We start from the raw sequence: 13,151 nt of genomic DNA, 5'->3' as shown, positions 1-13,151 counted from the left end.
AATTTTTGGACACCCTGTATAAATAATTATGTACATGTTTATATTACTGAATAGAGAATTGAAGAACCTTTCAAATGAGCCAGCACACGACCCATATTCTCATTTAAAAAAATCATCGATTACGTCATCACGCCGAGATAGATGACGTCACTAGTATACTATATATGCCACAATATCATAACTTAAAAATAAAAACCGACCTGTTTTGGGATTTTTCCTTAAAGTCACCGGTTTACGAAATAACGAATTTATTCATTTATATTTAATACGGAAAATAGTGTCGCGCACGCTTGATTGGCAATTAAAAAACAAAGGGGGTTTTTGATATTGTATTGCAAAAAACTCTTCGGGATTTCATCAATCGATGTTTAAAGAATATCTACCTACCTTGGCAACATTCAAATTTTCAGTTTTTCACATAGTTTTTGAGGGTTTAAAAATGGCCGATTTCGCAATTTTTCAATTTTTAATCGCTTATATGTCAAAAACTATCAACTTTAGAGAAAAGTCACTAAATACCTTTTCTGTTTGGAATGATCCAAAAAACTTAAAAAAAATTTGTTCCATGCAAAAAAATAATTTTAGGAAAAAACCAGAAAAAAACGTTTAAAAAATTTTTGACCAACTTTTGGTCCTGGCAACATGCAAATTTGTTAAAAGGGGTCCTTTTTGAGTAAGATTGTGCAAAAAATCCGAATTAGAATATTTTTCCTAGCGGATGCGCAGTGGCTTTCTGGACTAAAAAAAATATTAGCTAAAAAAGAATAATCACAAGACGAAAAGGACGACCTGTTCTAAAGATGGAAAACTTACATAACAAATGCTGAGATATAGAGCCCTCAGAGAAAGTGACTGGGAGAATAGAGTTCACTGGGGGACGAAAACGGCGAACTAACAATGGGAATAAAACCGAAGAGGGACAAGAAAAAAAAAGAAAATAGATTAGGTTTTTTTTAGTTCCTTGTGTGAGAGTGACGAACCATCCAAAAGAATTAAGGTTTATTATAAGGTCTGCCCCATGTACGATTTTTTGATGAATCTCTTTAATAAATCAAAAGTTTTACTGTACGTATATGCTAAGATATTTAAAAAATTTGTAGCTCTTATAATGCTAACAAATCTTGTATTAGAAATTTCTACAATTTCTACAATTTAAGTCAATATCAGATACGAAAAACAAAGATTAAACCGAATATAATGTATATAATATGCAATCAGGCAATCACGCACAGCACACTCATATCAGTGATTATTAAAAGGTAAGTAAATAAAATTATTTTTATCTCTAATATAATTTTATTACATATATTTAGTACGTTCTTTAAAGGTAAAATATTGCAAAACCTCTAAATTTTAAAGAACCGCTTGGATTGACATCAAATTTGGCATACACATAGCTAACAAGTCAAAAAATGATATTGTGCCGATGTGTGCTTTTGCCATAGGGGTGATTTTCACCCCCTTTTGGGGATGAAAAATATATGTTTCAAATAAGTCCGGAAATGCATAAAATGACTAATTCTAAGAAATTCTAAGAAAAAGTTAATACTTTTCAAGTTATTTGCGAGCGAATATGTTCATTTTTTTACAAAATAACCACGTTTTCAGACGGGTTTTCGCAAATAACCCAAAAAGTAAGTATTTGGTCGAAAAAAAAATTCTTATCGAAAATATAGCACGTAAAAAAGTGAAAAACATGGTGTATATATTAGGTCATTATATCTAGTAGAAGCGAGTTATAGCTAATGAAAAATAGGTTCATATTCGTCAAATTCCAAGTCGAATATTTTAACGTGCCATAACCAAAAAACGAAGCATTTTTTTAGGCAAAACTCATTTTAACTTTTTTAAAGTGTTTAAAAAATGCTTATTTTTGTTTGTTAAAAACATTTTTTAGTATCAAAAGTAAACAAGTTACGCTCAAAATAAAGTTGGTCCCTTTTTTTGGTAAGAAATCAGGAAAATCACCCCCTAATTAGCATTTCAAATGAACTTAATTGTTACCACTTCACAAGTTTTTTACTCACGTATGTATTTACCATATGATCTGTAAGTTTCATCGGTTCAAAGTCCTTATTTTTGAAAGAGCTGTAGTTAAAAGGGCTTGAACGAGTCACCTATCACGAGTGTATGCAAATTTAGAAACACAGAATCTTAACCAATTTTTGTCTTCAGAAAAACAAAAAAATACAAAATGTTCAGAAAACTAATGCCGGCTTTTTTGTTGTTCAAGATTTTTGGTATCTCTAACAATTTTAAAGTTATTTTGAAAAAAACATTTTTTTTTCAAAATTAAAATTTTTAAAAGTTTTACTTTTAAACTAAATTTTTTCAAAAATAAGAACTTTGCATCTATGAAACTTTCAGGTTATATAAACACAACATAAATAAAGTAACTTGTGAAGCGGTAACGGTTAATTTCATTTAAGTTGGTAATTATGGGGAGATCTCCCTGATTTTTTTTAGCCAAAACAAAAGGGACCAACTTTATTTTGAGCGTAACTTGGTTACATTTAATGCTTGAATTTTTTTTATAAAAACAGAAATAAAGCTTTTCTTAAACACTTTAAAAAAGTTGTGATGTGTTTTCCCAAGAATGCTTCATTATTTTCACATTGACTTATTCTCTTTGGAATTTTTCGAATATGAACCTATTTTTCATTAGCTATAACTCTGCTTTTGCTAGGTATAAAGACCTAATATACAGGGTGTAACAAAAATACAGGTCATAAATTTAATCACATATTCTGGGACCAAAAATAATTCGATTGAACCTAACTTACCTTAGTACAAATATGCACATAAAAAAAGTTACAGCCCTTTGAAGTTACAAAATGAAAATCGATTTTTTCCAATATATCGAAAACTATTAGAGATTTTTTATTGAAAATGGACATGTGGTATTCTTATGGCAGTAGTATCTTAAGAAAAAATTATAGTGAAATTTGGACACCCCATAAAATTTTTATGGGGGTTTTGTTCCTTTAAACCCCCCCCCCCCCCCCCAAACTTTTGTGTACGTTCCAATTAAATTATTTTTGTGGTACCATTAGTTGAACTAAATATTTTTAAAACTTTTTTGCCTCCTAATATTTTTTCGATAAGGCGGTTTTTATCGAGTTGCAGCTTCTTTTGTAATATGTTTACATACAGATTTTATGGGGGTTTTATTCCTTTAAATCCCCCAAATGTTTGTGTACGTTCCAATTAAACTATTGCTGCGATACCATTAGTTAAACACAGTGGTTTTAAAACTTTTTTCCCTCTTTGTATTTTTTTGATAAGGCATCTTTTATCGAGATGTGGATCCTTTTTTAATATGGTTCAAAATATACCTAAAAATGTAAATCAAAAATAACTGTTCATATTATTACAAAGTTTCCATAATCGTACTTAACCATAAACAAGTATGTGGTGGATTTGGCAAATATTCAAAATATCTCGATATAAACTGATTTTTCGAAAAAGTACTAAGAGGCAAAAATTTTTTAAAACATTGTGTTTAACTAATGGTACTACAATATTAATTAAATTGGAACGTACACAAAAGTTTGGGAGGGTTTAAAGGAACAAAACCCCCATAAAATTTTTATGGGGTGTCCAAATTTAACTATAATTTTTTCTTAAGATACTACTGCCATAAAAATACCACGTGTTCATTTTCAATAAAAAATCTCTAATAGTTTTCGATATATTGGAAAAAATCGATTTTCATTTTGTAACTTCAAAGGGCTGTAACTTTTTTTATGTGCATATTTGTACTAAGGTAAGTTAGGTTCAATCAAATTATTTTTGGTTCCAGAATATGTGATTTAATTTATGACCTGTATTTTTGTTACACCCTGTATATACCGTTTTTTTCACTTTTTTATAGGCTATAGTTTTGGTAAGAATATTTTTTTCAAAAAAATGCCTACCTTTTGCTTTAAAAGTTGCTTAAAATTAGTCAGTTTGTTCATTTCGGGACATATCTTGGACAAAAAATTTTTCACCCCCGAGATGGGGTGAAACTCATCCCCAGGGCAAAAGCACACATCGGTACAATATCACTTTTTTCTTTGAAATGTTAGCTATGCGTACGCCAAATTTCATGTCAATCCAAGCAGTTCTTAAAAATTTACAGCAAAAGCCGTGAAATAATGTACTAATTACATGATAATAATCTACAAGGAAATTAAATTCCTGTAGCTGGGTCTATAACATAGATCACAAAAAATTACTAAAATCCTTTATTTTATTAAAATCCCTAAAAGATCTATATCACAGAAAATTTTAGGAAAAATGTCAGTGCAATTAACAGGTTAAAGAACGTGCTTGAGCAACCAAGATATGTGGGTGAAACCTCTTTATAGATAATATCTAGCAGCATATTATGCTGCTTTGTCAAAAGAATGGATCCTCACATCACGAACATTGTCAAACTTTGAATTGCTAGTTAATGTCCGTGATGTGCGGATCCATCTTTTGAACAAAGAAACCCACGTAGGGGAGTCGTGCGTTTTTCCTGTGGTACCGGATGTTAAATAAAGGAATGTTTTACTATCGCTTTAATTGTAGTACAATAATGTAAACATTTTACAATTATATGAGATCTAAAAAGTTTTCACCCACATTTATCTTGGTAGCTCAAGCATATCCTTTCAGTTATGATGAGTAAAAAGGACTGATGATGGAATTGTTATTCCCTAAACGTTCTGTAACGTAGCCCTTTTAGGAATTTTAATAAAATACCTTTTATAAAGGATTTTTGTAACTTTTTATTACGTTATATATTTTATAGATCCTTACGAAAAAATGGCGCCTTCCTACAAAGTTCGTTACTTTAATACGCCTGGTAGGGCTGAAACTATTCGAATGATCCTTAGTTATGGACAAATACCTTTTGAAGATGACCGTGTTGCCAGGGAGGACTGGCCAAAAATAAAACCTAGTAAGGAAACTTTTTAGATGTTTTTAATGTTAAACTTAAACCACCAATAAACACTGAAGCTAATTATGAAAATGAACATTTTTGTTTCGTTAATACAACTAATGTTTAAAACTTTTTTACCATACAATTAAAACAATTTTAAGAAATCAATTCGTCCAATACTAACTACATACATACATTTTATTAATTATTCTATAAATAACGAAGTTAATTATCCATAAAGCTAACATTATAATGTAATATTTTTAAGATATTTTAAAATTATATATGTACTTATAAATATGTGTTAAGAATATACTCAAATATAATTTTAAAGAATATTCGACAAAGGTATATTCTAAGAATAAACTTTTACGAATATTCCGAGATACTACGTACGCGAATGTGCTCAGTATATTCGGTACGAGAATATTCTTTGAAGTATATGCAAAGAACATGTAATTTAGAATGTTTTAAGGTACATGTTATGCATGTACTACGCATATACTATAAAGAATATACTCCGACGAATGTTGATAGTATATGCTTTGAAAATGATGCGAACATCATTGTTATGTGGGTATTCTGTTAGCTTTAAGTATCTATTGGAAAACTACCACTACGTCTGTTATTAATATATTTTAAATTTTAGCAACGCCTTTAGGACAACTTCCAATTCTAGAAGTTGATGGAAAACCAATTCCTCAAAGCACTGCTATCTGCAGGTATCTGGCTAACGTTACAAATCTTGCTGGTAAAGACGCAAAGGAAAATCTTGCTATAGATATTGCTGTTGAAACGTTTGAAGATATGAAGAAACGTAAGTCATTTAAAAAATTATTTTAAGTGGAATTTCCAAAGCTTTTAATTATTGGCATCCGAAGCTAATTGACAACCTATCAAGTGGTGTAGATATCTTCTCATTAAAACAGGCGAGACAATGTTCTTTTTTCTTATTCGTGAAACCTTTTACCTGCCTGATGATTAAACTTTACCAAGAAATTTGATGTACTTGATAAAAGTTAGCAACTTTCTTATAAGAAATCTGAGGAGTCATTCTGGCTCAATACTTGTTCAGGAATCCTTATTTCTTATTGAATATCATTTTAATATTTAATTTATTTCGGGTAGAATAAGTTTTAGATAATTTAATAATTATATTTAGTATCTGTTCTCTGCCCTCTTTAAAAATGATACAGAATAACCTTGTGTGTCTTCTAATTTACAAAAATGCTCAATATCAATTTTTACTCGTCCACAAGCACAAAAATCGCTTTGCGCATTATATACAAATGGACGCTCCGTTGAGTACCTTTAGGACAGAAGGTACGACTCTACGACTTCGCTTCCGGGCTTCAACGGTTAAACAACTCCGAATTCCGAACCTTTCGTGATTTTTGACGGTACCGTCCCACGTGCATCGCGAATTCCATGGAAGGAGTCCATTAAAAAGGAGCGGTGATGAATTAAGTAGTCACCCTTGGGTCTGCAAGTTTACCAAATCCTAAAGAACACCAATTTTAAGGTAAGCGATTTTGCGCATAGCTTGTGGAACCATATTATTTTAAAGTCAATTTTGTTTCTCAAGTTAGTTTTCATATTTTCTGCAGTTTTCATACACTTGTTTTACCAATATATGTACACCTTATCAAATTATAATCATCATTCTTGGGTCTACAACCCATAATGGGTCTTGGTCTGTTCTAGGATCAGCTTCTCTTCCTTCCTGTCTTTCGCCTTAGTTTTTCAAATTCGTAGTTTTAATACTTGCATTTTGTTTTCTGCCTGCTCCTTAAATCGTGTTCTGGGCCTACATCTTCTCCTCACTCCATCCGGCCTTTTGTTGCAATATGTAAACAAACTGACACAGACAAACTACTTAATTTGTTCGCGTTACAAAATTAATAAATTTGAATATATATTTTGTTGTGAATGATCATAGAAACAATCGTGTATACAACTTGCATGTAATTATCATTATGAAGCTCGTACTCTATACGAAACTCTCCGCTAGGCGGCTCGTTTCGTATCCCTCATACTCGCTTCATAATGACCATCATTAAATGCTCGTTGCATAATATACTATTACAAGCTTCATTTTTGTAACATAACAATAAGACATAATAAAACTGTTCATAATACTTTCCTTTTATAGCTATGGGCGAATACATGAGAGAAAGGGATGAAAGCAAAAAACAAGAAAAGCTTCAAAAATTAAAGGAGACGAATGCTTTCTATCTAGGAAAACTGGAGGAATACGCAAATAAAAACGGAGGCTATATTGCCTTACCCAGGGTAAGTCCAAAATATTTAATATTAATTAAAAAAGGCAGTATCTTCTTCTTCTTTTGGTGCCTATCCGTTTTGGTTGTTGGCGACCATCATGGCAAACTGTACTTTGCACACTGCTGCTCTGAAACGATTTGTGGTTGTTTTGTTGAACCACGTACGTAGATTTTTCAGTCAGGAAATCATTTGACTTCATGTTCCTCGTTTTCTTTCTACTTTCCCCTGTAAAGTAAATATATCTTACTGTTCATTATGATGTGACTGAGATATTCGATTTTGCCTGTTTGTATTGTGGTTAACAACTCTTTTTTTTTTGTAACCTTAACAAAACACGCCGATAGTAACGTGATAGATATAAGAAAGCACACATTTCGAAAGCCTCTATTTTCTTGTAGGTGGCGTCTGTAGGAGTCCACAACTTAACTTCGTACAACAGTACCTATAGAAATGATATTAGGCAGTATCTTAAGTACTATCTTATTTTTAATTTTACATATGATTCAGCCCTCACAGTTTTTCATATTTCTAATGTCTGGGAGGAAAGGGAATTAGATCTAGGATAAAGCAGGCTAGAGCCGCTTGGCATTGAGGATCCGCCTACTTCGCTGCTACGTGTTCTCGGTCTTACTTTATGGTGTCGAGTCCTGGACTGTGAATAAAATCGATCTAAACCGCCTTGAGGCTTTCGAATTGTGGTGCTATAGAAGAATTTTAAAAGTTTCCTGGGTGGAGAAGATTCGAAAGTCCACAATACTAGAACGTCTCAGCAAGACTACTGAGATCATAAAAAGCATCAAGCAGAGAAAGCTGGAGTACTTTGGACATGTAATGAGAGGTCCCAAATATAGGTTGCTACAAAATATTATGCAAGGAAAAATAGCAGGCAAACGCAGTCCAGGACGAAGAAGAACCTCATGGTTGAAGAACTTACGAGATTGGTATAGTGTTGATACAAGCATGCTATTTAGGGTGGCAGTGAATAAAATGAAGATAGCTATGATGGTAACCAACGTTGTGAAAGGACATGGTACATGAAGAAGAAGAAGAAGAGGAAAGGAAGGAGTTCACAGCTGCATCATCAGCTTGCCTGTTCATTCTTCCGTTGTAAAAAAGTAGCCGTTTGGATACTACACAGTGTAGCCAAGTTTATTGTGTAGCCTAGCAGATCATCGTTGTTTGTTACCATTTTTATGAATTGAGGACTATAGAATCAAAACCTGCTAGATCCATTTTTTGAAATTTTTCAGGAGGCTAAAAAACATTAAAAATATAAATTTCCCAAAAAGTATCCGGCATTTCTTAATCAAAGAGGTAATAACAAATGTCATAAATTGACATCTTCAGAAATTTGTACTTTTAGCAGAGAACAATAACCACAGAGAAACGACACGACCGTACTTAAAACGTGTACCGTTTTTGAAGACGCATGCGCGAACCTGGTTGCTTTATGTGTTCCCAACACATGCTAATTCCAGCTAATTCTGTCACTCTGGCTGTTTTACGATAGTCCGTAGGCGTGTATGGTAAATACTTGACTTAACAAGTTTGTTTGAGCATTTATATAATAATTATAATAGTTAAAATGTCTGGTTACTCGTGTGTGGTTCACGGATGTTCACATATTTATATTTATAGAAATATACTCTTACAGTACTTCTTGGGTTTTTATTCGTTTGCTCCGATATTCGACTTTAAAGGAAAACTGTACTTTTGATAGGTTTCCAAGACAAGAACCATATTGACATTCGATTTCAACGTAAAGTTTCTTGTTATCGATAACGAACATTTGTCACCCAAAGAAAATTGGAACTTTCAGAGTTTGTGACATTTCTGTAGCCGTTACAATGGCTGTGTTATTTTTCGATAACCTATGTTAAAAAGTATAATTTATTAGGAAATACCTCGACGAACAAATTATATCTTGTATCAGCCCAAGCCAAAAACAATCAGTGAAAGCCACACCTACCGTAATAAATAGGTATATTTTATTATTGGTCTTTCAATGCCAAAATCAGGATAAATAAAAAGGTATTTTCATTTGTGGTTCCAATCAATATGATTTTCATCATTACTTTGCATTGTGCGGTATATTTTCAACCTTTTGTAAATAAAAAATAATTCCATTATTATAAAGAATGCCAACAAAAGCCGGCCCTGTACGCAACTTTTTTCTCGGTGCAATATTCTATATTTATTGAAAGTCAACATAAGTGCTTAATTTTATTTACGAATTTATATTTTGTGATATGCCCACTGACTATTGCTTCGATGGTCGCTCTGGTTGTTTTAAGTGTCGTTGGCGGCTTAGCCACCAAAGATCAAAGGCGTGTCGTTTCTCTGTGGTTATTGTTCTCTGCCTTTAGTTTGAATTTAGCAGATTTTGATTGCCCACATAATATTGCTCATTTTCAACTGCTTTTAGGCGCAATTAATGCACTAAAAGTAGGTATTGAACTATTTTGATAGGAAAACATAGAGATTGTACAATAAAAAGAAGTATTTTATTGTTCATAAAACTATGGACATAGCAGAGTTTGATTCTACGTTAACATTTCAGTGGCATTTTGAAGAGGATTTAGAAGGTTTTGAGGCAAAACCTTATGCCTGTAGATTAATAGATACTTGAACTTTGAAACTGTGTAAAAAAGGGAAACGAAAAATTTTGGATTTAGCTGGTTTTGATTCTGATGAGCTCAATTATTCTTCTCTTTTTAGATAACAGTGGCTGACATCATCTTTATTAATATTTATGAAAACTTGGTAGATGGACTAGGAAAGGATTATATGAATCCCTATCCGGGATTACAGAAAGTTAAGCAAAATGTTCTATCCCAACCTGGAATCAGAGATTGGATTAAAAATCGACCAAAAACGGACAAAAAATATGATTTAAAACAAGATTTGTAAAGTATTTGTTAAATAAATAATTATTTTTATACGTCTCTGTAATCCTTTATGTTTTATTTATTTATTTATTTATTTATTTACGGGTTTCCCCAATTTCATAAAAAATATACTATTGTGTTTCAATTTATCAATCAAAGATAGAATAAAAATTTTTATTTCTTTTAATATAACGCAGGCACATAAATTTGATACACCCTGTATATTGATTTGTAAATATTTATTAGAAGTTAGCTTTCATGCAAGGTGGTTTCCCCTTAATGAATTTTTTCATGAAGAATAATAAAAACATTTTTGTAAATAAAAGTGAAGTGAAAGTTATTTAGGATAATTATTTTAAACCGATTGTTTATTACGGGAAAGGCAGAAGCCATAGGTAATTAGTTCTTAGAAATTTAAGGTAAAGAAAGTTTGGAATTTTAATCTCTTTTGTTTAACCCCGAGTAAATTTTGTAGAATTTCCCGAAAGTAATTCGTATGATGGTAGGAATATTTTTGAAAGTATGAGTGGGTGTTTCGAATGAAAAAAAAATGGGGAGAGAGAAATGTTTCTGATTGGCTTGGCAATTTGGAATGGGGAAAGTTTTGTTTGAATGTTGAGACAGTTTGGAAAAGAAAAGAGGATTTGTGTTACCGGCAGCCGAGAGGAGCAATCAAAAGTTTTCGTGAGTAGTTCAGAAGCAAGTACTAGTGTTTGTGTTGATAGGGAGAGTAGCTGAAAAGTGGAACGAGAGACAAATCAAATCGAGAAGAAATACCTCTTCGATTCTGTTAAGTCCAAGAGAGTAAGTTACAAGAATTATCGTTATTAAAATTATTTGTGACACCAAGTAAAAAAGATACTTGGGTCTCAGGAGATTATTGTTAAGAGAATGAGAGGGGAGATTTTTGGAGTTTATTGAACGAGTACTGGCAAAAAGAGGCCTGGCTTGTGTTTTGGAGAAATAGTTGCTGGTATCCTGCTGGATTGTTTGCTGAGAACGGAGAGGGTTTTGATTGGTAGCCTAACATAATCAACAAGGAGGAGCTGTTTGGGTCAAGAGGAGGCATCATTGTGTGTGAATCAAAAAGGTCAGTCAATAACCTATGTGATAGATTTTCTTTATAATCAGAAGTTAAATTTTTTTACGTAAAAGCATATGCATTTAAGATTCCAACATTTCAAAAATTTAATAGGAAGCATAAGTAATTTGCGAATACCAAATTTGTTTGTTTAGCTTGTTTTTTATTAAGGGTATCAAGAACAAAGCGTTAAATATTTGTTTGAATTAGATTAATTTATATGGTAAAAGTTTCTTTTGGACAGTTATGCCCACAGGATTTAATTGATAAATTTATAGAGCATTGCTTTTGATAATAAAGGTATTTGTATGTGTTTATTTATGATTTTTCTATTTATTTCCTTTTCATATTTTATCCCGATAAGGATCAACTAAGAGATACTGAAACCACGAGAGAAGATAAGTATAACATAAGATAATTTAGACATTTCTTTATATTATAAAAAGGCACCCTGAGATTCTTTCTTAATTTTTATGTATGATTTGCGTTAATTAAATAATTGATCAAGTAAATAATAATTAATATAAAAGTAATAGAAAGCAGATCATAACAATACATATATAAACAATAAGTAGAAGTAAAAGTAGTAGTAGTAAAGTCCAGTAAAACAGTAAAAAACAAAAAATAAAATTAAATGCATTAAATGAAAGTGTGACAGCATAAAACTGTAGTAAGTACATTACAATAAAACTAAATTTAACATACACACAATCCACGTTATGCAGTGACAATACATAATACATAATAATAATATAATATAAACCGACATTAATCAACTAACTACAAACAATAAAAAATTAATAAATTACATAATACAAAAGCATTGTCCATGGCAAAAATTAACAAATCTACTGAAAATATAATATTAAACATTAAACATAAGTGCTGACCGGAAAAATTGATTTTAGTCGGTTTTTAAATACTCTACTACTCTACTGGAAGAAGAGAATAAATCGATGTCCAAATCATTCAGGCGACTCACAAAGTTCTATCTATTGGTGAGTTAAGACCATAGTTTTTTGAATGATGAGGTACATGGAACAAGTTATTATTTCTCAGATCATGGTTTGGAATATTAAAGTTTATTAATTTTAATAAATCAGGGCAATTGATTTCACTATTATTATTATTGATAGCAATAAAAGCTAGATCATTTATAATTCTACCGTCTTTTAAGCAGTGCAAATTGAGATCACTACGGATGATGGAATAGTTGTGGTTTAGTTCAATATCATTATATCCCAATCTGTACGCTGCAAATCTTAAAAACTTATTTTGAACTCTCTCGAGACAAACAACATGAACATTATAAAATGGTGACCAGACAATAGAGGAGAATTCTAATATAGATATAACCAATGATGAGTAAACAGCGTTTATTGTATTAAGGGAAAGGTCAGCACAACTGCGAAGTATATAACTTAATACTTTTGAAGCCTTTGCTGTCACATAGTTAATGTGATCCACAAACGTTAAGTTTTTATCGAATATTACTCCCAAATCCTTTACTGATTTAACATAAGAGAGCGCTTTACTGTCGATGACATATGATGATTGATATTTTTTTGCAACTTTGTGGAAGCTAATGAAATGACATTTATTAACGTTTAAAAAGAGTCTGTTTTTGTTACACCACTCAACTATTGAGATTGTTTTGAAGGAGACTACAATCTTCATGATCTTTGATAGATCTGTACATCTTTAAATCATCAACGAATAGCAAGTACTTAGAGTGATTAAAACATTCACCTATGTCGTTAATAAATAGATTGAACAGATGGGGCGAGCAATGAGCACCTTGTGGAACTCCAGATTTTATTTGTATTGTTTCTGACATAAATGAACCCAGTTTGACTTTTTGTGTGCGACCTATTAAATAACTAGCAAACCACTTTAAAAGCTGATCGCTGAAACCATATGTCTTAAGTTTATGTAACAGTAAGTACTGGTCAATCCTATCAAAGGATTTTGAAAAGTCTGTGTATAC

The 13,151-nt window shown here is 31.6% G+C and overlaps 1 protein-coding gene across 1 annotated transcript in view; it reads left to right on the top strand.

Annotated features, from left to right (window-relative positions):
* The first annotated feature begins 1,135 nt into the window (after nucleotides 1-1,135).
* Nucleotides 1,136-13,151, top strand: part of LOC126886332 (uncharacterized) — a 32,257-nt gene continuing 20,241 nt past the window's right edge. Inside the window, exons 1-5 of the mRNA XM_050653204.1 lie at nucleotides 1,136-1,259; nucleotides 4,781-4,930; nucleotides 5,562-5,729; nucleotides 7,065-7,204; nucleotides 9,914-10,102. Of these exons, the coding sequence (XP_050509161.1) occupies nucleotides 4,795-4,930; nucleotides 5,562-5,729; nucleotides 7,065-7,204; nucleotides 9,914-10,102 (633 nt within the window). The 5' untranslated portion in view covers nucleotides 1,136-1,259; nucleotides 4,781-4,794. The remainder of the gene's footprint in view (nucleotides 1,260-4,780; nucleotides 4,931-5,561; nucleotides 5,730-7,064; nucleotides 7,205-9,913; nucleotides 10,103-13,151) is intronic.

The sequence above is a fragment of the Diabrotica virgifera genome, chromosome 6, assembly GCF_917563875.1.
Source record: "Diabrotica virgifera virgifera chromosome 6, PGI_DIABVI_V3a".
Classification (NCBI taxonomy): Eukaryota; Metazoa; Arthropoda; class Insecta; order Coleoptera; family Chrysomelidae; genus Diabrotica; species Diabrotica virgifera.
The sequence above is the reverse complement of the archived record's forward strand: the minus strand, read 5'-3'. Positions and strand labels throughout refer to the sequence as shown.